Source organism: Zosterops lateralis (assembly GCF_965231275.1).
Source record: "Zosterops lateralis genome assembly, chromosome: 2".
Taxonomy (NCBI): domain Eukaryota; kingdom Metazoa; phylum Chordata; class Aves; order Passeriformes; family Zosteropidae; genus Zosterops; species Zosterops lateralis.
In genome coordinates, this window is record NC_139763.1 from 62,013,665 (window position 1) to 62,036,657 (window position 22,993).

The 22,993-nt window shown below is 40.6% G+C and overlaps 1 protein-coding gene across 3 annotated transcripts in view; it reads right to left on the reverse strand.

Moving 5' to 3' along the window:
• Window positions 1-22,993, reverse strand: part of TSC22D1 (TSC22 domain family member 1) — a 90,183-nt gene that overhangs the window by 8,907 nt on the left and 58,283 nt on the right. Inside the window, exon 1 of one of the 3 annotated variants that reach the window (XM_083854886.1) lies at window positions 6,087-6,341. The exons of the other annotated variants lie outside the window; for them this stretch is intronic. Within the exon in view, the coding sequence (XP_083711012.1) occupies window positions 6,087-6,172 (86 nt within the window). The 5' untranslated portion in view covers window positions 6,173-6,341. Of the gene's footprint in view, window positions 1-6,086; window positions 6,342-22,993 lie in introns of those variants that run through there. 3 annotated transcript variants of the gene reach the window in all.

Below are 22,993 nucleotides of genomic sequence, written 5' to 3' on the forward strand. Positions count from 1 at the left end.
AACCTGTAACTAAGAAGGGTCACCTTCTATTATTTTTCAACTTGTACTATTTTCTGTTTCCTTAAGACTACAGAAAAACCACACCAGGTCTCATGAAATGGGAAAACTATATCTTACTGAGTACTGCTAATTGCATAAGGGGAAGAGGGAAGATGTGAAGCCCCTTCATTTCCCCTATCCTCAGCCCCTTGTAAAGTCTACACCCATTATGTCTTTTTTAAAAGTCCTTAATCCATTCCTTCCTCTTTTCTCACCTTCTCCCCTGTTTCTAATTGTTACTCTTGAAACTATATTGAAAATCTTGGATCAGCCAATAATTTAGTCATGTTTATTTAAAAAGTATTTATATAGCATTAACAGCTGGTCTACACTTCCACTGAATATCATATGCCCTTTGATGGCCATTTTTTGGTGCAACACTTGAAATTAAGCCTGTATTTTCCACAGAAGCCTATCACATTAGAAGCCAACTCAGGGTTCCTAGGAACAAAGCCAAAACCTCTGCAATTAAATAGAGTTGTCCTATGGTCTTCAGGCGGCTGGGAATGAAGTTCCCTACCCCAGCTTTTACAGAAATTATTAAGAACAGCTGATGAAAAGTACAGAAACAAAATGTAAAGTCCTCAATGTGGGAAGGGAGCACCCGGGATGCGGAATCCGAATCCGTGAACGAGGATGAAAATCGGCCACTTCTCAGCTTTTGTGGTGGCAGATCCCTCGTTACCACCCTGCTGTGCAGAACCATTTTAAGGTCATTCAGTTAAATAATAATAAATTCTCAACGCTGCAACTATTTTACAGGTATAGAAGAATAAAGACAAGAAAGCTCAGAGCTCGAGGCCACTTTTCCTCCTCAGCAAGTATGTTAAGATAACAGACCTCTATCCAGTTTCCCATTTGGACTCCCATTTACAAGCAGAGAGTTTCAGTCTCTGCAATCACTAGCAAATGGCTTCACATGTATCAGCAATATCAAGGAACAATTAGGTAAATGACTTTCAGATTAACTCCCCTGGCTCCAATGCATGCATATTACACAGATTTGAAATACCGTATTTTCTAATCTGAGTTGTCAAAATATTCTACTCTAGTAATGGCACAATCCACAGTTTATCATAATTTGGTGACTTCCTAAGAAAATATAGGGAAAATTCAAGACCTTCTGTACCATGCAAGAAGAACTGTACCTTAACAGGCTGATTTTGCTGTAGCCTATTTAAAGGTATTTTTCTACCTGAATGGAGACTTTCATTTATAGAAATCAAACTCCATGTATATCCAAGCAGACAGGAAGCACTGGGAGAATTTCCACAAACAAATCAGAATGTGACCTGTTTTACTGCACAGTGCAGTGTACCCCAAAATCTTACTTTCCTTTAATAGCCACCGAGTTGGGCAATTGTGGGATAATTTTCTACCTAAGCTGTACCTTCCCCCCATCTGTGAAAACAAGCACATGAGAGGAATTTGATGAATGCCCGTGCTTCAACTCAGTACAACACTGAGAAACACATACAGCTCAACTCTGGAGTGGGAAAGCACTCCCCGGCTTCTTAATCCAGGCACAGCTTCAGTGATTTAAGAGACACAAATCCTGCTGACTCACAATTGCAGAAATCCCAACAGAGTATCTCCATTTACATTCTCCTTGCTGAAGGAATAAATTGTAAACTAATACTGATTTGAAACAAGATACCTGGGAAAGTATGTAAGACTATGAAATGAGGTGTGCTTCAAAACTTAAAAATTACCTAAAGAACGGATTGATTGAAATTTTAATTTGACCTGACTGCCTTGTGGCTTTAGGGATGTATTACCTACTTTAGCACAACATTTCGTTCTTGAAACCCTGCCACACTGCAAACCAAAGAGAACAGAACACAGATGTGCTGGCTCAGCATATTTTGAACATGTCCGTGGAGCATCTTCTAGGTTGGAGACTGCAAACAGCTGGCAAGGGTCCAGGTCATCTACAAAAGGCTGTATATCCTGATGTCCTGGTTCTCCTTCAAATGGGATCCAGCCTTCCTCAGTACCCTACTGATCCTGTGAAGGAACCTCAGGCAGTAAGAAGCTCTAATTTTCCACAGGATAGCATCTTCTAGATTAAAAGCAGCAAGCACCTCGAGACTGCTGGATCCATGGTGATGTGCAGGGCACACACCACTGACATTTCGCTGCCCTTGAGCCAGACATTCTGCAAACAGCAGAAGATGTTCTCTTTATCTTTTAATACACAACTTGCAAAGGAAAGATTACAGCATATCTTTGCATACCTAATCAGTATCTGGGTAATCGTCTTTATGCAGTGATGGCTAAATTCACAAGTGGCAACCCTGTTTATGAAGCATGCCTGTCCTCTCCCTAAAACTGCTGATACATGTTTTTTGGTGGATATCCACCTAAACAATTTAATTAGATGTCCAAGGGTCTTTTGTAAATACAAGGTCCAAGGCTCGTGTATATACTATGTCAGGCACCTAACACTTCTGAAAAACAATTACTTCATCCTCCAGAAACCACTATCATTATAATGACCCCCTAAATCTCTGGCTTAAAGCAATTCAAAACAAAACCCAATCCTCACAAAAACAAAACCGAAACAACAGCAGTATCAGAAGTCTGAGTAACCCACTTAGTAATGCATAGGAGTCCAAAACAGCTCCCAGGAATGCTTCCTCATTCTTACACAGGGTGTTAGCCCAGTAGGCAGGCACTCTTCTTCGGCATCAACACGATGAGCGGCCACACTGCTCTCAATATTCGACAAGGAGAGAAAATCCCTACTGCAACACAGACTTTCAATCCCCTCTTCCAGCTCCACTGACAGAGCCAGGGAGCCACTGCAGTCCACCAAGCACAGAGGACAGAAGGATCTCTTCTAAAACCCACACTAGGCAGCCTCCCATCCAGGGAGACATGCCTCCTCCCACACAAGTTACAGAACAGGGGGATTCCTCTCTGACTCTTCCCAGCTCATTGATAGGGCCCTCACCAGGTGGACAGTAACATCAATCAGCAGCTCAGGTATAAGCAATCATGACAATTATAAACAAAAATATTTGTTTATTATTATTATTAATAATAATCTATTATAATATAATATATATAATATAAAAATTATAATAATAAGTGAATGTTTGAGTCACAGGGTAGCACTGCTGCCACTCAGATAGGCTCCTGACTTGAATTCATTTTCCCAAACCTGTTTCTCAGCCCATTTCTGAAGAACTCTGCATTTTAAAACAAGCTGTCAATAAACTGAAGCAGGTAAAAAAGAAACATTAAACTGATCCTGAGGCTGGGGGGATCTACTTATACTGATAGACTGAAAGATGTCAAGGTACTTGAAAGGATCTTTTAAATCCTTGGGAGGACTGAGAAGTGATTTGAGTGAAAAAATACCCTTAAATAGAGAAAACACTAGGTTTAATATTTAAGGGGCTATAAGACATTAGTTTTATTTCCTCATATCAGAGTACAACTGCCTAATATTTGCCTAATGATGAATTAAGGCCTCTTTTTTAAAGAGTAAGAACATAAAAACAGTGGGTTTTCTATCCCTTGATATCACAGAATCATAGGATCATTTAGATTGGAAAAGACCTTTAGGATCATTGAGTCCAGCTGTAAAACTTAACATTGCCAAGTCCATCTGTCAGAGACTAGATGCCCATCACTCAAGTATGCTTTAAATGAATTTAAATTACTGATGTTCTGATAGGGATGACCTAAATACAACAGCAAGAGATGTTTTCGTGCCTGCCTTCAATATTCATGTATTTTAACCAACTACAGCCCACTTCACCCATCCTAAGAGTTAGCAGGTGTACCCAGTGCTCCCTCCTTCCAGTTTATGCCATAAACAAAGGCTGAAGTGTCTTCTGACCTGTGTTTATTTCCCTTCACCCTCCTTGCTCACATCTTCTGCACTTCCAATCAAGTTTCAAAAAGAAATATGGAGGATGCCACACTGCCATTAATTCGGTATGAATATGGAAAGATGGTGGTGTACATCCAAAGTGGATACAGTCATCTGTTTGCAGTCTGCACTGCACAAGAGGCTGGAGCTCTTGCACACCCATACGAATCACCATTTCCAGCTGTCTAGGGCTAGACAGCTCTTCAACAGCACACAGACATTAGGGATTGTTCTTCCAAAACAATTTGGTGGAGTTCCAGAGCATAAATTCCAAATCTTGGACTTCATTCTGGCCAAACTTAAAATTAAAAATATGCATGAAGCATTTAATTTTATTAGGAGTACAAGTCGTTCTCAGTATGCCGTAAACTGCCCTTGACCAAAGACTGTCTGTATGTAGGAAGGTTCACCAACTGTATCCATATCCTCTAAGTTTTAAATGAGATGCCTGACCCCAGAATTGCCTCTCTTTCCTCCAGAAAGCCACACACAATGGCACTCACTCTCAAATTCTGCATCTACACCAGGAAAAGCTAAGTGCTTTTTTGTATTTGACCCATGTATCCAGCAGGGTCAGTTTTGGGAAAAAACATAGTCACATGCAATATTAGCCAAGAAAGGGTGCCATTTGCAATCACCATTTACCATTTGCTATTTATGGTGACATGACAACCAGCCAACCTGAATTCACAGAACAACAACCAGGAGAAAACCAGCATGTCTGCAAGAGAAACTAGAGGAAACATAGGCAAATTAAAATTAAATAGAAAGTAGCTTGCAGAGTAAGACTACAGGAGAAACCGTCCAAGTTTTCTTTATAATGCTAACAGATGAAGACTGGGTGATGACTAGAGGTGCTCCTGTGTGTATCAGTAAAAATCAGTCACAACAAAACCTTTTGTTTCTGCAGATGCAGAAAAGTTAAAAAAAATTACGTGTCTACTCCACCATACCTTTTTCATTACATATTCTGTGGAATGGCTTGGCTGACAGTAGGAAACAACCTCCTCAGATACTACTACCCTTGTTCAGTAATACATGACACCTGCTTTATACCTGTGCAGCTCATGCATAGTGTACCTGTTGCCATTATATATCAATTGATATTAGAGAATATTTCCATTATACTGATCCTTAAGCATTCAGATTAATTTACTACAATTTTACTGTTCCATTGAAAGTTCATAATTTTTTCAGAAACTGTCAATTATTGGGGAAAAAAAAAGAGCTTTTAAAAGAAAGTTTTCCAATATATAATTTTATATTCTTTAAAGTGACACTATTCACAGAGGAAAGCTGTTCTCCACAGGCAATACCACAAACATAACGCAACGAAAATATGAAGTTAAATCCATTAGTTGATATATATAAACATTTATATAAGATCAAGAGGTTTAGATTTTAAGGGTGTGGCAAAACAAAAGCACCAGTTCAGAGATCAGAAGTTAGGAACAAATTCCATGCTCCCTCCCACAGATGAGTATTTTTCTTCTGCACACAGAAAAACAACTCTGCAACATGAAGAGTCAGGGCATTTTCCCTGTCATGTATTTTTAACTCGGTAAAATAATTCTTCCACTTCACCAAGTTACTTGGTATTTATTTTAAACACTACAAAGAACCACATCAAAAACATGCAGTTCATATTTCACTGTTAATATGGAAAAGGGGGTTGCAGAAGACTAAGCTGTATTTCAGTGCTCTCCAAACATTTAACAAGACTGACTTTTCTTTAATCATGTGACAGTACAGAAGATAGTGCACATTATTTGTGGGAAGTATTTTAATGACTACAAACTTATTTGATAATGAGTTTCAAATCCTGTTTTTTTAAATTCTCTTTTTTGGTTTAATATTACATTAAGATTTGTAATAACTGGAATAAAAAATTTTGAAATGAAGAAATAAAAGCACTCTAAGAGCTAATGTATTATAATATGGATTATTTTAAATACTGCAGTAAAGATATTTCAAGGCATGTAGCTTTTCACTGAATAAGTAATCAACTCTGCATGACAGTACTCTCAACTAGCTTGAAATAGTTTTAACAAGTGCCAAGCATCTTGATTTAGAAGTTCTAAATACTTGCTCAAACAAAATCAAGGAACCTCCCCCCAAAAGTAAAACAAATGAAGCATCTACATATTTAAAAATTTACAAATACCTCCTCAGATGCTGTTCCAGTTCCAAGAATAACACTTTCATGATTATTTGGTCAGGCACTTGTTTCTGGAGAAGTGCCACTTTCATTGATGTATCTGTTTAGTATCTGCTGATTAGATTCCCCCAGATGGAGGGTTGGAAGAAATACCTCTCAGTCCTTGGTGGCTGTAAGATTAGCATTAATATTCCATTATTAACTACAGGTCCTGAATTCTTCAGCACTTTAAAGAATCGCCAAGCCTTGCCTGTTAAAGATTATCTACTTGCTTCAATTCAAAGTTTGCTGAGTTTAATACTGGTTGGTCACGAGCAAGAAAAACAAGAAGGGCGAACAGTGACACCACAGATCCTCAGGTCACATGGTGTTCTGTTACATAAAGCATCAAAAGAGATTAAAATCTTCACGATTACATTTTCAAATCTCACACAAATGCATCTTCTCTCAGCAGTGCCAAATGCGCCAACTCTGAAGCTGATTCAGCCTGCTCCCACTTTTTGTGAAGCACATGTTAATCACTACAGGTAGCTAATTCTGCTTAAAGAGAGGCAGCTCAAGTTGTACTGTTTCTCGAATCAAAGTTCTAAGGCTTAGTGGCAATTCTAATTAGACACAAAAGTGACAGTAGCCTGTTTGCCAGAAAATATTTCACACAGACAAATCCTGTCCGTCACTGCTACTTTAAAAAGAACCAGTGATGAGAGTTGGAGACATGTATCTAGTTAGTCAGATAAAGATAGCAACTCATCATGTATCAAGCCAAAATTCAATCAATCAAATACTGCATATTCTTCCTCACAGAACCACAGATTGCCATAAGGAGGTTCTGGTGCATTGTAGTAACTCTCTGCCACGTAACTATGACCCTCTATGCGTAGGTACCATAACCAACGCAAGCATGTTCCTTCCTCGACCCCTCTGAATGCTCTTCAGTGGGAAGTTGACTGCCCACAGTACATTGTAGAGAAGCAAAGAAGATTCATTTCCTTACTCTGCAGGCAAGCTGCAGAGTGAGAGAGAATCCCTCACCACGGAAACAGCCAGCCACTTGCAGTATGTGTACAGGAACTCCCACCACACCAGAAAGCATGGGTATTGATTACAATGGTTACACCCTTCCATCAAACCAAGACCACACAAATGCAGAGACAAAACCAGAAATCCAATCTAGCAGATGTTACTTGGGCTTACTGCTGACTGCTAAAGTGATGTCAGACATGTCTCCTCAAGTAGATTTGCCTTGTAACAATACATTGGAAAGAAACCAAATGGAAGGGTTGAACAAGTTCTTAGAATCACAGAATGATTTGGGTTGGAAGGGACCTTAAAGATCATCTTGTTCCAACCCCCTGCCATGGACAAGGACACCTTCCACTAAACCAGGTTGCTAAAAGCCCCATCCAACCTGGCCTTGAACACTGCCAGGGATGGGGCATCCACAGCTTCTCTGCACCTCCTGTCCCAGTGTCTCACCATTCTCACAGTAAATAATTTCTTCCTGTTATCTAACCTAAACCTGCCCTCTGTGAGCTGGCTCAGAGCGTGGCCATATATTATTTACCCACACTTCTGTTGTACCCTGCCAAGGAGGTGAAGAGGTGATGGCAAGAGAAGTAGGTATTACACAGTAAAAATAGAAAGGGGTCTGGCTTGGGTGAGGAAGGGAGAGTTCAAACCAACTCTGCTTAGGACCAAGAAGTCTACCATCACACACAAGGAATTTTTTCTTTTGGAGGTAGTGAGGAAGGGAAGAAAAGAAAAAATGCAAATTGTTTTCCCTTGGAAATGAGGGGTGCAGTGGAATTAGTTCCCCATTCCCAAAGCCTAGAGGGAATTCAGATAATTTAAATGGAGCTTCAGATGTAGCGTGAAGAAGGGCAGAATATCTCTAAACAGTCTTCCCAGATCCTTGTACGCCTGTCTTACAAGGACAGAGCATAATGTTCCTTTTAAAGCACACCAAGGAGTTGAAGCTGACAAGTTACACTTTACCATAAATGTTTCTCTTATTACATCAAGTCCATCTCTCTCAGCGCAGCATGGGAATGGGTAAGAGTCAAGGCTGATTTTAGCATCCTACTCTCACTCCCACTGAAAAGGCACAGAGCTGGGACTACTCAGATGGTGGAGCAGTTGTATTCCTGGATCTTGGTCCTTGGAGAAGAGGCAGACTGATGTAACAGCCCTAAAAGAGGGATGTTTACTCTGAAAGCAGAGCTACTCTTGAAAGCTTCAAGTGGATACAACCACAAGTAAGAGGGAGGTGAATCAAAGTCAACAGGCTTCAATGGAAAATAAACAAGGAACAAAGGGAACAGCAATCACACCAATAAACAACTACTGAGAAAGTCTGACCCGGTATGATTGAGTAAATTCAGTATTCAAAATGAAATATTACTTATAGTATGGAATCTTACTTATTTTAAAGAACTGAAGCATCAAGCTGACTAGAAGAATGCTCAAAACCAATTCCAAAAAGCTGATCCAAACCAGAAATTTTACTTTGGCATCCTTATATATCCTTCCAGAGTTGGAGACTTGATACAGCAATAACTCCTAATGAATCCTGCTGGTTAAACAATCTCATATATCAGATATGCTACAACCTCAGTTGGACATTCTGCACAGCTAAGCTGTGGCAGTCAGACTCAGCTAAGTCTGTTTCCCACAGAACTGCACCAGGAGATAGATTTTAAGCTGCCATTCCCCTAATGATGTTAAACATCCTTCTTTCCATCTCTGTTGCTTATAAAGCTGCACAGTCAACACCAGATAGGAGAACAATCTTTCTACAGTGCAGACAGTACCGTGCACCGGTCACAGGTGTCTTCCAGGATGCCTGAAACTGTGGATACACACTGACATTTGTTGGACTGGCAAAGGGACAAAAGCAGTAACATTAACCTTTTCAGTCTTTACTTTCTCCTTTCCTATCCTGAGATGCCCTCTGAACAGGAGCTCCATCACACTAGCACCTGTGTCATGAGAGTTAAATACAGGGTCCAGTGAGTTGTGCACATCTGACTAATACACCACCCAACTCCAAAGCTGTTCTGATTCAAATCTGGGGTTTCCATATAGCCAGAAAGATCATTAAATGTTGGATTACACGAGGGGAAAGGAATTTCTTAAGAGACACAAGTCTAAGCACTAAATAAAATTTATGAAAGATTAAAAACTGTACTATCAACTCACATCCACACACAAATAAAAAGATACTGCAAATAGTTATCTTTGCAGCATCATTCTCATAAATTTCTGCTAAAATTTTTGTCATTTGCTCTGCTTATTAGAAGAAGCCACATCAGAAGAAATTTGAAGGTGAAAAGCAAATATATACACACCCAAGCATGTATGATGTGGGACTACAGCATATATGTAGCTGTTTCGTTCTGCAAAGCAGCAAGTTCACTGCTGGGCCAACAAAGAAAAACCACAGGTAGCTCCATCTCTGGTAAACCAAATCACCTTTCCTCACATTTCAGCCCCAGTTCTGCTAATGACTTTACAGTAAGGCAGCACCACAGACTTCATTTGATGCTACTCCTTTAGCTACATCAAGGAAAATGGTTTCTATACCACTGATATAAAAGCACCTGATCCAAATCAATCAACTTTTTATTTGGGGGGTGGTTGTACCCCAGAGGAATCTTTATCAATTCCATTTCTCTCCTTCACAAAAGACAGCAAAGGATATGCTTTGTCAGTGACCAGACTGAAAACAAATTAAAGTGAAAACACAACTGCTTCAGAAGCAGGTATTCTGACAACTACGTAATTTTTCTCGTAAGCATTTCCCATAAATTTGACAAAGTAGGTTCCAATGCATTCAAGTAATTAAAAACATTACTCAGTTATGTGTAAGTCAACAACTTGCAGGTAATAGAAACCACAAGAAATTGTAAACACACAGGATTAACTAAGAGATTGAAAAATAGCCTCTAGCTGCAACTGAAAAATGCCTGAAATGCAAGGATCTTCGTTCTTCTCCTGTCACATTCAAGAATTCAGCATCAAGCTATGCTTTCCTTCCTTTGTCCTGAACTATCCTGGCTCTTATATAAAGTGACAGATTGTACACAGATGAATTATCACTCTGGGTACATGAGAATGTCAGATACAGGCAAACTTTAACATTTAATGAAACAAAAAACAAGATTTCATGCATGAGAGCATCAGGGTATCTAGGCTCTCCCCCATGCATAGCTCTTATGTCCAAAGGGGAGGAGGGAGTCTATTTCAAGATTCTTGATTTGTGGTACTCCTTGGCAGTTTTGCTTTTAAAAAAATAAAAAAATAAAAAATACATCAGCCCAAGTTTAAATCTAACCTGTGAATGAGTAAATCTGGCATTCATGCAGCAGAATGTACTGTTAATGTCAATCTGAATGAAGTGTAGCACTTCAGCCCAAATTCCTCAGCACGTCAGGCATTGACTGCCACACCTTCACAGGGTAAACGTTTTGTAGGTTCACTTTCCACATTCTATAGAGGACTTTAGACACTGTTTGAATAATGCAGACTTCACCATAAGACAAAGCAGAAGATGAAGCCAGCCATTAGACTACAGACACAAAGTGCCCCACAGTAACAAGCATCGATTTTGATCTGATGCAACAAACTAAGAATAAATAAAAAATTCAGATGTGCCTATGAGTGCTTGATAAAGCACAAAATATACCAGACATTCAAGCTCCTCTGGAAACTTTAAAGTTACAAACATGCAATCCTTAAGATATTTAGCGATTAAAAAATACTTTACAAATAAGGCAAAGAAACCTTTATATGAAGTTACAGTTCTTCCTATTACAGGAGATATCCCATACGTCATTTGCATCCTAATCTACAGGATTTTTAATGCCCTGTTACCTCGCACCCTCCTATTTTAAATCAATCTTTATGGAGTGCTTTGACATGCGGTTTTGCAAGGCTGCTAGTCAGCAACAGTAGCACACAAAAACTAAAACTGACTTCAGAAAATATTAGAATCCATGAGTAAAGCAATGCATGCCAGATTATTAAAGGAAACAGTTTTGATGACAAGCAAAGGACAAAAAAAAACCAACCCCAAAATCCCTGTAAAAAGACATCTGCACTACAGTGAAAACCAAAGCACTGAAGTGAAAGACAAGAATATGGACAACAAACTGGGAAGTATCTCATTACCAAATGCTTGCAGCAAAAATCACTGCTGCACTTTTGCTATCTTCATATTTTGAATGACTATAATGAAGTGCAGTTAGATAAGATAGCTTTCAGTCCACCATTAAGCAATTAAAAAAAGTCTTTAGCTATTAACATCCTAATTGAACATCCGAGGAATTTTCTTACACATCCCTCATAGTCATCACCAAGCACTACCAAAGATATGGCTTTTAGTTACACAGAGATAAACAATACAATCACACACATTTAGCCTGTTAGTTTACACTCATTTTTTATTTTATTCTTGCTACCCCTACATATACTGCTGAAAAGCAAATTCTCCCTGTGCAAGAGCAAGAAACACATAAGGGGAAGATCTCACTGGACTGAAACATCCATTTAGCCTGGGAGCCACTTCTAGGCACGGCCAGGGGAAGGTATTTAGATGAGAACCCAAAAAGACAAGCAGATCAATACAATTTTCCTACAGTATCCTCCAACCTGCCAGCAACGAGCAGCTTGGGCGTCCCTGCACAATAACTTAGTGTTTAATGATGCAGAGAATTTTTTTTCAAGGTCTATTTATTTTCCTTTCAATAAATAACTTACATTGCATAGCTCTGAAGTTATCACAAAATTCTGGCTGATTAATTTGGAGTTAATAACCCAGGGAATGGACATGTTTTAAATAATCAAATATGAGGCATCGATGACCCTGGCTTCTAAAGAGATAGGATTTTGAATCTCAAGAGCAGTCCTGATTTAAGAATAGACATTAGAAACACCTGGAAGCCAGCACAAGCATGAAGGAGGAGCTGCAGCAGTCAGTCTTCTCCAAGAACCACAGTGAGCCATCTGCAAGAGAAGGCTTTACATTCCACTAACTGAAAGTCACTGAACTTCTGTCATGTAATCATTCAGAAGAGCAAATGTCAAAGCATGTTCAAGTTGTGGAACTGTTAGCATTGATAGTGAACACACACTGCCAATTAGAATAGTTACTGGTTACTGCTTTTTGTACTGTGGAGATGAGTCAAATCAGATTAAGCCTACAGCAGACAAGCCCAGTATCTCTTCTACTTCTACAAGTAAGGCATCTCTCTGCCCTGGCTATGTTTTGTTATCCTAGTCTAAAGTGAGTGCTCCTTTCCTTTGCTGTAGCACCCATGAAACACAAACCAGTAGAATCTCTGATTAAAAAGAAGCCTGATGAACATGAACTGGCACAGCACTTAACAGCAGCTGAGCATTTTTTGCTGCAAGGGATTGACAATTTATTTTGCATGTTACATCAGCTGAATACAGAATTAAAAATGATGGATTTGCAGACATTCAGCCAGACCGGAGGGGAAAGAACCCTGCCCCTCCAAAACATGTTGGCATTTAACTTAAGCATATAAGAGAGAACTTGAGAATACTATGGAGTTGTAGTTGCCAGTCATACAATCCATGAAATTGAGCCTCACAGTTTCAACAGACAAATGCACCATGAAGAAAGACTCAGAGCTTCCTATTGAGAAGGACAATCCAAAACCTCCACAGGAAAATTGCAGACTAAATCTCTGTCCTGCCCAAACCACCAAACTGAGACTCATTACTAGATGTGAGCTAACAGGAACCAGTTAAAGCTAAGCTTATGATATTCTTCCTCAGTAATACTGGTGCTTTGTGAAACTAAATTATAGCAGACATTCCTTGAGCATTTGGTGACATCCATATTGAAAGAATAAATCAAAGATTTAGAATAACGTAGTCCTAACCATTTTCAAGATAGAAAAATCGGAGGGAAGACAGCTGTAGAGTTAAAATTCTTCCTTTATTTCAGATTTCAGAGAGCAGCCTGTACTCAAGCAGCAGTTCAGGCCCAATAAGCTTTGGGAGCCATAAGGCTACCATCTTATTTTTAAGAAGTCAGCCTGTTTAAAAAAAAGGAGGAGAGTAGAACATCACCTCTGAGACACTACAAAAGCAGCAATTCATACAGGAGTAACCAAGCCCTTTTGGTACCATAAGCACAGCAGTTTTACCATGACCCTCACTGCTCTAAGCAAGCTGCAGAGACCAGACGGACTGGGGTTCTCTCTGCCATGCCAAGTATTTTCCTATGGAAGGAACAACGCTTCCTTATCCTGCCTCTCTTCTTCAATTAGGCCAGAAATTCTGCAAGGCAAGATCTAGCTAAAAAGTTATTCTCTAATGTTTAAGCCATAATAAAGCCCTCCATTAACACATCGCCTCCCAAGAGAAGGCCACTCCCTCAGGCCCAAACATTTGGCTTGTGGACCACCCCGGGAGCTCTCATGGGCAGCACAAGGCAAGTGCTGTGCATGCAGAAGAAAGAAGGGTGTAGCTTGCTGCTGACACTGAAACTTCAGGGTCTGACAAGTGTTCTGTGTGTTACCTGTTCTTGTGCAAATGACTTCCATCATGCTGTGAAACTACTGAAATGCTGAAAGCGCTTTGACAGGAAAACAGCATCAATGAAGGAACACCACAGGTGGCAAAGTAAATACCCTGCCAGTTTGAGAGAGCGATACCACACAATTCTTCTCCTGTAATGAATCCCATCAGTGGCCACCGGGAATGATTAAACTACATTAGTTCAAGTGTCAACAACGCCCTAACATTAAGCATTAGCTCCTTTAGCAGGCATATAGCACTAGTCCTATACTTCATTATTTTTACTGTGAACATTTAACTCTTACCCTGTGTCTATTTCGGTAAATTTCTAAACTGACTGTTTAGAAGTCAATGTTTATTTCAGAAACGACTGAAAGTCATCACCTTAAGTTTTCTTATCTGGCTATGTAACAACAGCCAGCAATTCTGAAATTAGCTGCTTCTGACGAAGCATTTTCTTCAGAGACCTTCTGACAATTTTTTCATTTCTTCCCTTATCAGTCAGAAGCACAGTGTGTGACAACATTTCAGATGTGCTGAAATGTCCCTCAAGCCAGAAACTGGGACTTCAGCTCCACAGCCAGTAATTACCAGTGATTTTCTTTAACTGAATTGCTGTAATCAGGTGGGCAAAAAGCTATGAAGGTTATTTGGGAGACCAAAATAAGCACTTGGAAGAGTATCGCTGCATCTCAGAAGAAGAGAGATTATTTTTATATACACTACAACTGAGACTGAAAAATGTATTTATAATGAAATTAAATATTAAATAACAGAAGCACAGGAAAACCATTAAACTACAGATTTGGAAACTAGAAAAATTTGTCAGCGAACTAAAGAGAGATGTAACTGTAAGAAGCAAAGATTAGAAATAAAAAGGCAAGTGGAAACAGGGAAGAAAGAGGGAGAAAAAGTAATCAGGGCAAGCCAAACAGGAGAGCAAAGCATTAAAGAGAGAAGGGTCAGGAACTGCATGAGGGAGTGAAGAGGATAAAGGAATTTTTGGCTAAAAATACCCAAAAGGAAGGTAACAGCAGATTTTTTTTTTTTTTCTCTTTTTTTTACATTTAATACAACATCTGAAAAACAGAAAGAGCATTTCTGGAAGTGCCATATTTTTCAAGGAAAAAAAAGGAAGAAATATAGGAAGGGAAGAATCAATAAACTAAATCTACAACAAGCAGCTGCCAAAGCCCTGCAGTTTCTCTTGGCAGAACAGCACTTCCACTGATAAACCAATGTCATGGGATCACTCCCTTATGATGACAACTTTTAGAAAAGAGAAAGAAAAAGGGAAGAAAAAAATTAGAAGTTTCAGACTCTCAAGCTCCCTTTTCCACTTACATGAGCAAAAGCATCCAGATGGTGACAACTCTCTCCTTAGTTCATGCTCCAAATACAGTGTACTAGAGAAATACTTTAACCTAAAGTACCAGAAATAAACTAGTTATATTAGCCAAGACCCCTACATGGCTCATCCTACCCCTCTGGAAAGGGCTGAGATGACAATGCTAGGGTAGCTCCTTCCACATGATGCATCCAGCCCTGATGATCCTGATGCTGCCTCCAGCACGCAGGATGTCCTGCCAGGGGCACTGAAGCTCAGCCACACACCAGCAGCCCCTGGTGTAGCCAGCACAGCAGCTGCCCTTCAGTGCAGGTTGGTTAAACACCATTCAAAGCAAAAACCCAGCCTGCATCCATCTTTCCACAATCACAACTGATTCGGTCACATGTGTGAGGATTTTTTTTAGGAGGGCAGAATTCCCATATGAGCTCTGAACAATAGGCTATTTTCACTCCTCTTCAGCCATTTTGAGTGGGAAGGACAGATGGATGGATGCAACACCAGTTTATTGACCGATGTGCATTTCTGCTGTAGTTAATAATGGCTAACACTTCATATTGTTTACTGAAAAATGCACCAGAAGTGGCAAAGATGATGGATTCTAAATGTATTCCAAAGACTCTGTACTTCTGGCTTCCGCATATCAAGTTAAAAGAAGCAAGAGTTTTGTTTCCAAGGTAGCTGGGGGGAGAAAAAAAAAAACATCCAACCAACCAAAGTTTATTACTTTCCCCTTTGGTGGAGAGTTCAATATCCCATTAAACCTTTGGAACGATCCTTATCGGTACATACATATTGAGCTAAGCCCAAAGATGTAAGTAACCTGCTCAGCATTCATGGCCTTCCATTGACTAAGGCTGAATTTTACATGTTTTAATAAAAGGCACAAGTGCAGCTAACAAGACAAGTTGAATCACATTTCTTTACTCTCACTCCATTACACATATTCCACTACAGTATTTCACAACGGGCTCCAGCTAACTGCCATGAAAGGTTCGCCTACTTCATCCTGCCCACATGTTTTTGCCTTCTCCTTTTCACTGGATTCAAAGGAAAACCAAAAATTACCACCTGCTACTCCATGTGAACCATATAAAAGTGAAGGCAGAAATGAGTGACTGGCAGAGTGGGAAGAGTGAGACTGTATAAACATTCTTTTTTTCTAGGCTGCTTTCCCCCTCCTTACACACACACCCCAACTCCATTACAGGCATAATGTCTTCCAGGAAACACCAGGCAGGATATGCTACCACCAAAAAGCAAATATGAAATTATTATTGTCTACCTGGATATTTTACTGTTGTTAAAGATGGGGAGGAATAAGAAAGAGCAGATAAGGAAACAAATACTCCTGGCTAATTATCTTTTCTAAAGATGCACACTATGGCAGCATTTCCCTTTCCCAGTCTACAGCTGTGTGGCATGTCTGATTCAAGATTGACTGCACACTGCCAAGCAAACAGCATGCTCAGTAAGTATGATACAAACAGACTAGCATTTACCTGTGTCAGAAGTTTATCAGAACAATTGCAGAACCACATTCCAATGAAGATAAGCAGGCAGGCAGAAATGACAGCAGAAAAGAAAAAAAAAAATCTCAGTTATAAGCCAAGTTATCATATTAAGAGACACACAGGTACAATTAACATTAAATCTGTTATTTCAGGATTACTCAAGAAGTGACTGAATCACTTTTGCCTATGAAGAGAGAGGTATTGACACAGATACAACATTATCCAATTATTTTATTCAAAAGTATTACTAGAGTCATGGATTTGTCACGTGTGACTGTGTGTGGACCCTTCAAAGGCACCCTGCAAGGTAAGTGCATGGTTAAAAAAAGGTCTGCTCACAAGCTTATAAAAGTAATTCACATTGGATATCATGTGGTATTTCTAAAGCTCACTTTAGCACAGACAAGGTTAGATGTCTGGAGGACACTGCCTTTTCTCCACTGATCACAGAAATAGCAGAATGAATATCCTGAAGTAAGGTAAGCATTTATAAATATCCTTCCCTCCTATAAAGCAGACTTTTCAGTGGCCAGCACAAGCCAAAAGGAAAGCTCATAAAAAACCCCCAAAAAACCACAAAGCACAAGCACACAAAACCCCTAAAATCATAAAAGAATTCCAGTAGCTAAAATCTACTATGCACAGCAACTACTGGTACTATGACTTTACAAGACTACTCAAGCTGAGACCTTCACTGGAAAGGATTTTAGGAGCACCTTTTGTGTTCCTGTGCTTTGTGCTGGCTTCTGAGCCCATCCATTTCTCCATTCCCACCTCTCCTGTGTTCTTTTCTCTATTCTTTCAGGTACACTTTTCCCTTTGGTTTACCAAACTGGCACAAAGTAAACCTTCCAGGTGTTCTCCTTTCCCCTGTTCCCAGAAGACACAGTTGCCAACGAAGTTCCAAGCATGAGGGAAGTGTAAGAAGATGGACAGAAGGTGAAGGCAATGGATACCAAGCATACATAATTAATCTGAGCTGCAGATATCTCAGTTGAGAATGCAGAAAAAGGTCTTGTAGCACCCCATACTGTAAGGAAACCTGAGATCTACAGCACACACAAAAAGGTCAATCTGGCACCTTTAAGAAAGCCAGAGATAACAAGATTAGGAAAAAAAACAAAACAAAACAAAATCCAAGAAAAAATCATTATATATTATCCTAAACTGCACAGACTAACCTTAAAATAATTTTAGCTTCAGATAGTTGTACATTTATATCAAAAACTCAAAAAGAGTGCTCAGTATCTAGCAACTCCCATTGAAGATGAAAAAAATTATGATTTTTAAAGATTTGAACCTTTGCTCAACTACACAGCAAAAGGTACCTTAAGAAACTGGAACATTATCATCTTATTGCTGTTTTAGCATTTATCCCAAGTGTTTTCTTGCCACCCTGAATTAAGAGAAAATTAGACAATTTTCAGTCTCAAATTTCCACTTGTGAATAAAAAAGTTTTTACTAGTATTAAAAGGTATTCCAGATTTTGTTTTTAAAGCAAGTGGTTACTCAGGCTGATTTGAATCTTCCTTCACCAGTTGGGTGTCTACTTTGTTTTTCAAAGCCCCTATTGTATAATAATTCAACTGCTTATAAAACACTCGTTTTCATACAACAAGGATAAAAGACAAATAATTTTTACAACAAACACTCCTCTGTTTTATTTTACTTTTGCACCAATTGAGGGCAAGATGAAGCTGCCACTAATATCAGCGCTGCAAATATCTAAAATACAAATGCAGATTAAGAAAAAAACAAAACAAATATAAAAAACCAACACACCCAAAAAATAATTAAAAAACCCAAACAAAATCTCCCCAAACAAGAAGCCATCCTGTGACTGTGTGCATAATGTAATGCTTAGAGAAAAAGCAAAGAAGTCACAAAGATTCTCAAACTTCCTATACAGCACATTGTGCCCCAAAAGAGGAATTAAAAGTGCATAATGCCTGCTTGCATAACCAGAATTTCCTCCTTCTCAGTGCAGAAAGGCTCAATGTTATCACCACCAACCTTGTCCCCAGAGGGCTCCTTATATGTGGAATTATCTGTAACAGTCTTGCTAAGACAGAAAAGCCTCCCTTATTTATAACTGGGAGCTCAAACAAGAAAAATATAAAGTGTAAATACAGGTCTAGACAATTCACTACTTTCCTCACAAGCTTCATCCAGTTTGGAAGTTATTCAACTACTGCAATAATTAAGAATACCTTGAGAATAGCATACCTGAGCAAAATTTATTTAAACACACCACACTGCTGACACTGCAGACTCAGTTGAACACCACCCCACTCTGGCAACTTTAAAGCTTTTTCTGCCTTTCCCACCCTTGATGCTTCCCTCCCTTTGGGGTCCGTGGGCTTGGAGAGGCAGACACTTCTCTGGTCAGACACACAGCTACCTCACAGCGGTCAGGCAAGCCCCTACTGACAACCCTGCTCTAGAAGTCTAGCTCTAAACATCTTTTAAGTTAAAAGCTGAATCAAAGTGAAGTTTAAATAGGAAATACCAGATCAGGTCTCTGCAGAATCAACCTGTAAGAAAGTGGAAAAATCACCATGATACATAAATGCAAAAAGCAACTACTTCCATCAACCCTGTCCTCCCAAGAAACCCATATATAAGATCAGTGGAAAGCTCTGCCCGGCTTAGTGGGTGCCTGTCCCAACTGTCATGTACAAACAGAATCTGCCTTCTTGTGGGGCATCTAGTCCTTTAGCCTGACCCACTCCCATTAATCTTAACTACCGTTAGTTTTAGTTTTACTTAGGCCGGGTGTGGATTTAGCTTCAGTTCCGACTGGCGGACAGGAGCTGTTTTCCCTGTGTACATTAACCGGGTATAGTTTGGAGCAGCAGCGCCGCTGGGATGGGTCATTCCGGGACACGGCGGCCGGCGCTGGGCAGGGATGGAAAGGAGGCGGCGGTGGCTCAGCGGCGCCACCTGCCGGCCACGCCCGCGCCCCGCTGCGGGCAGGACGCGCCGCCGCACCCGCGCTGTGGCCGCCTCGCTCCGCTGTGCCCTGGGGAGCGGCCCTCCCGCCCGCTCCGCACGGGGACGGGGCTGGGGAAGGAAACATCCATCCCTCCCGGAGCCGCCGAGCCGCGGGCAGAGCCCGCAGGGCCGCCGGGAAGGCGGCACCGCCCCGGCGCGGCCGCCAGGGAGCGCTGCGGGCCCGGGCGCCGCCGCCGCAGGGCCCCGGCCCAGGCCCCTCCCCGTGCGGGCCCAGCGCGCACCTGCTGCGGATAAATTACTGCCCGCATAAACCGGGAGACGCGCACACAGAACGGCACGCACCGCTCCGGGCTCCCCCGCCTTCCTCCCTACAGAAAACGGCTTTATCTCGCTGGAAACAGCCCGAGAACGGAGGCACAACGATGTAGCTATCTGGCCTTCACCCACAGCGATAAGGGCCAAGCGCGCTGGCACAGGAATATCTCGGGTGTACACAGAGACTGGGTATATAAATAAGAGCATCAGAGCAGACGAAACCCGACTGACAGTGAGAAGCGGTTTTGCGGATGGCGGTGGAACACAGGCGGATATGGGAAAGCACGGCTTGCTGGGCACATCTGTCCCCAGCTACTGTGCATCACCCCGGCCGGGGCCACACACCTCCCACCCAGCAGCGCGCTGTTACTGCAGCCCCACCGCATAGAGAGAGTGCCAAGGGAAAGCTCACAGGGACAGAGTCCCACCGAAAGCCTGAGAAAGGGAACCTTTACCCTGGGACATGTTCCCACCTGCCCTTAGACAGGGGGTGCCTCCAGGGTGCTGTACCAACCCCACCACCACTACCAGCCTCTTTCCCAGGGCATCCAACAGTCACTCACTACCCTTTCAGGTCTAAAAATACCTTGGGGCCAAAACCTTTATTGGTTTTTTCTCTCTGACCAAATATTTAAGGTTGTGTGCATGGAAGAGAAGCCCAGAAAAATCTTCCTGGTGCTGCACATACAGGAAGCCAGCACAGCTTTGATTGCTGGAGCCTGTGAGTGAATGGAGAAAAAAACAGTGATCTGAATCAGACTGAGCACACCATGTTTTCCTTGGGAGAGTAACCCACAGAACGCCACAGCACAGGCTGCAGTACACCATGTTTGTCAATTCAAGTCAAGCTAAAGCAACATGCTTCCCTCCCCAGTCCTCAGGCAAGGGTAGCAAGATACTGGTGTCACACCAGAAAATCCACAGTTCATGAGAAAGGGGAAAAAAAGATACTTTCGCTTTATGGAGGCATAATGTGTAAGAGATCTATTTTTTTTTGTTTTCCTTTCCAAACACTAAATTGACAATCTATTTAAGAAACCTTCTCTTTTTCCCCACTGTAAAGCCATTGTCATTTCTTAGACTGAAGCAATCCTGTCAACTGGATTATCAGATTCCTTCTTATGTTTTCCTGAAAACTCCCCTAAATTTAGTCCTTTCTATAGCTAGGAGGTCATTAGCCAGTCCACAACAAATGCATGCCCACAGCATTACAGCTTTATTGAGAGAGGATTCTTATCCTTTGGGCCAGACTCACAGCATATGGAAATAAAAACAATCCAAAGAGTTGCTTTAGCAGAAGCTGCCAAAGGCTCATCACACTCCAACCCAGTCAAACTTTGGTAGCTTTGGTGGTTACCTGTGAGCAAATACTAAATCAATGAGATGTTGTGCACTCAAATCCTGCCACTGTTCCCAGGGATACCACAAGAAACAAGCCCTTACTGGACCTAGCTTAAGAAAATACACACAAGTGTGGGTATGTACACAGTGCACACAAGTGAGGTTTTATGTCAGAACACAGATTTCAGAGTCTTAATTTTCCAGAGTTTTTACTGCTAGAATATACTTTTTTAAATCAGTTTTTATGTGGGTTTTTTAGCACTTCTTTATGAAAAATGTGAAACTTAAAGAGAGTGTACTCCCCAGTGCAACCATTTTCAGTGTTGGTGAACATGCAGCTTAGTGTTTTTCCTTTTTATGAATACACAAACACTTGAAGGTATTGTTGTTTGGTTTTTTCCTTCCTTGTTTTTTTTCTGTTTGTTTGTTTTAACAGAGCATCAGCCAACATGGCACAGACTTGTTCTTCAACTGCCAAAAGCATCACTAGTATAAAAGTGATGTCAGCACTGTTTTGTTAGTAACACTGGCCTTCCCTCTGAACAGGCAGAACATACACATTGCCAGGTCAAGCATTAATGGAAACTATTGTTAGTTTTCTTAGCCCGGCAGTGTGAAAGCTTGTAAGACAAAACATCATCAAAAAAGATCTAGATTCACCTCAAACAATCACTCCAACTCACATGAAGATACACATGTTCAGAAACTCAAGTGACTGAAGAAACAGCAAAGGTAATCACAAAAAAAGGGTGATCAAGCCTTGAGGTTTTTCTGCCCTCCTTCACCTTACGTTCCCCCTCACTGACCTACCTACACCTGCACTGGAACATAGTATTTTGCAGAAAAAGATGTGCCTGCAAGATTGTGAATGCAATGAAAAGCAGGTGCTTTATGCAACCTACTCTTCCAAATTTAGTATTGAATCAACTGTCATAACAGGATTTAATACAAGAGTCTGAATCTTTTGTTACTGTGCCAACCTGGAGTTTTGTCTACTATGGTAGTTTCAATACAGCACGTAGACTCTGCAAGTTATCTGATCAAATCCAAATGTATACTTTTAAATTATCAAAGCAATGCTTTATTCAATTATTTCACTGAATCATCTTAGCTTTCCTGAAGTAGTTGAATTCTTTCTACTCTCTATTTCACAAAAAAGTGAACCAAGCAGTGCGTTTTCTTAATGAGAAAGGTCTCTGAAAATGGACCTTTGCCAGGATGCACAGGGAAGAATACTGACAGGCAACTCTTAATTGACCAAATGTCTCTTGCTATAGGTTTTACAAGTTAGAGAATGCAAAGTGTCTGTCTTCAACATATGGGAACAAATAATAACACAGCAAGTCCAATAGAAATTAAAAAGGAATGAAAAAAGTAGGTAAAATGTAAGACTTCAAAACCACTTAGTTAAGCATAACACAGGTGTTACCAACTACAAAACAACAGAAAAAAAATAGACTGGAAGGGTCCTTTGGCTTCCATCTAGTCCAGTCTCCTGCTCAAATGAAGGTGAGCTTCAAAATTATATGAGGCTGCCTTCTGAAGCAGTGGTACAAGAATAGACAGAGCCCAAACCTCATGAATACTACTACCCTGACAGACCACAACAAGTTGGAAGGTGCCATCCAAAAGACTCAGCTTTAGGAATGCTGAAGAGCAATGAACAAAGACGGTGCAAACTTCATATGGACCTTGTGAAAGCCACACATTTGTGATCCCCCACCCTCAACGAAAATAGCACAAGTTATTTTCTGAAACTGCAGAAAGGAAAATAGAGTATCCAAAGAACCAGCAATCAATTCCCAAAATATTATATCTCTAGGTTATGAGAACCAGGAAAAACTGTATGGCTTATCAAAAGTATAGTTACAAAAGTACAGCAGGCAACTTG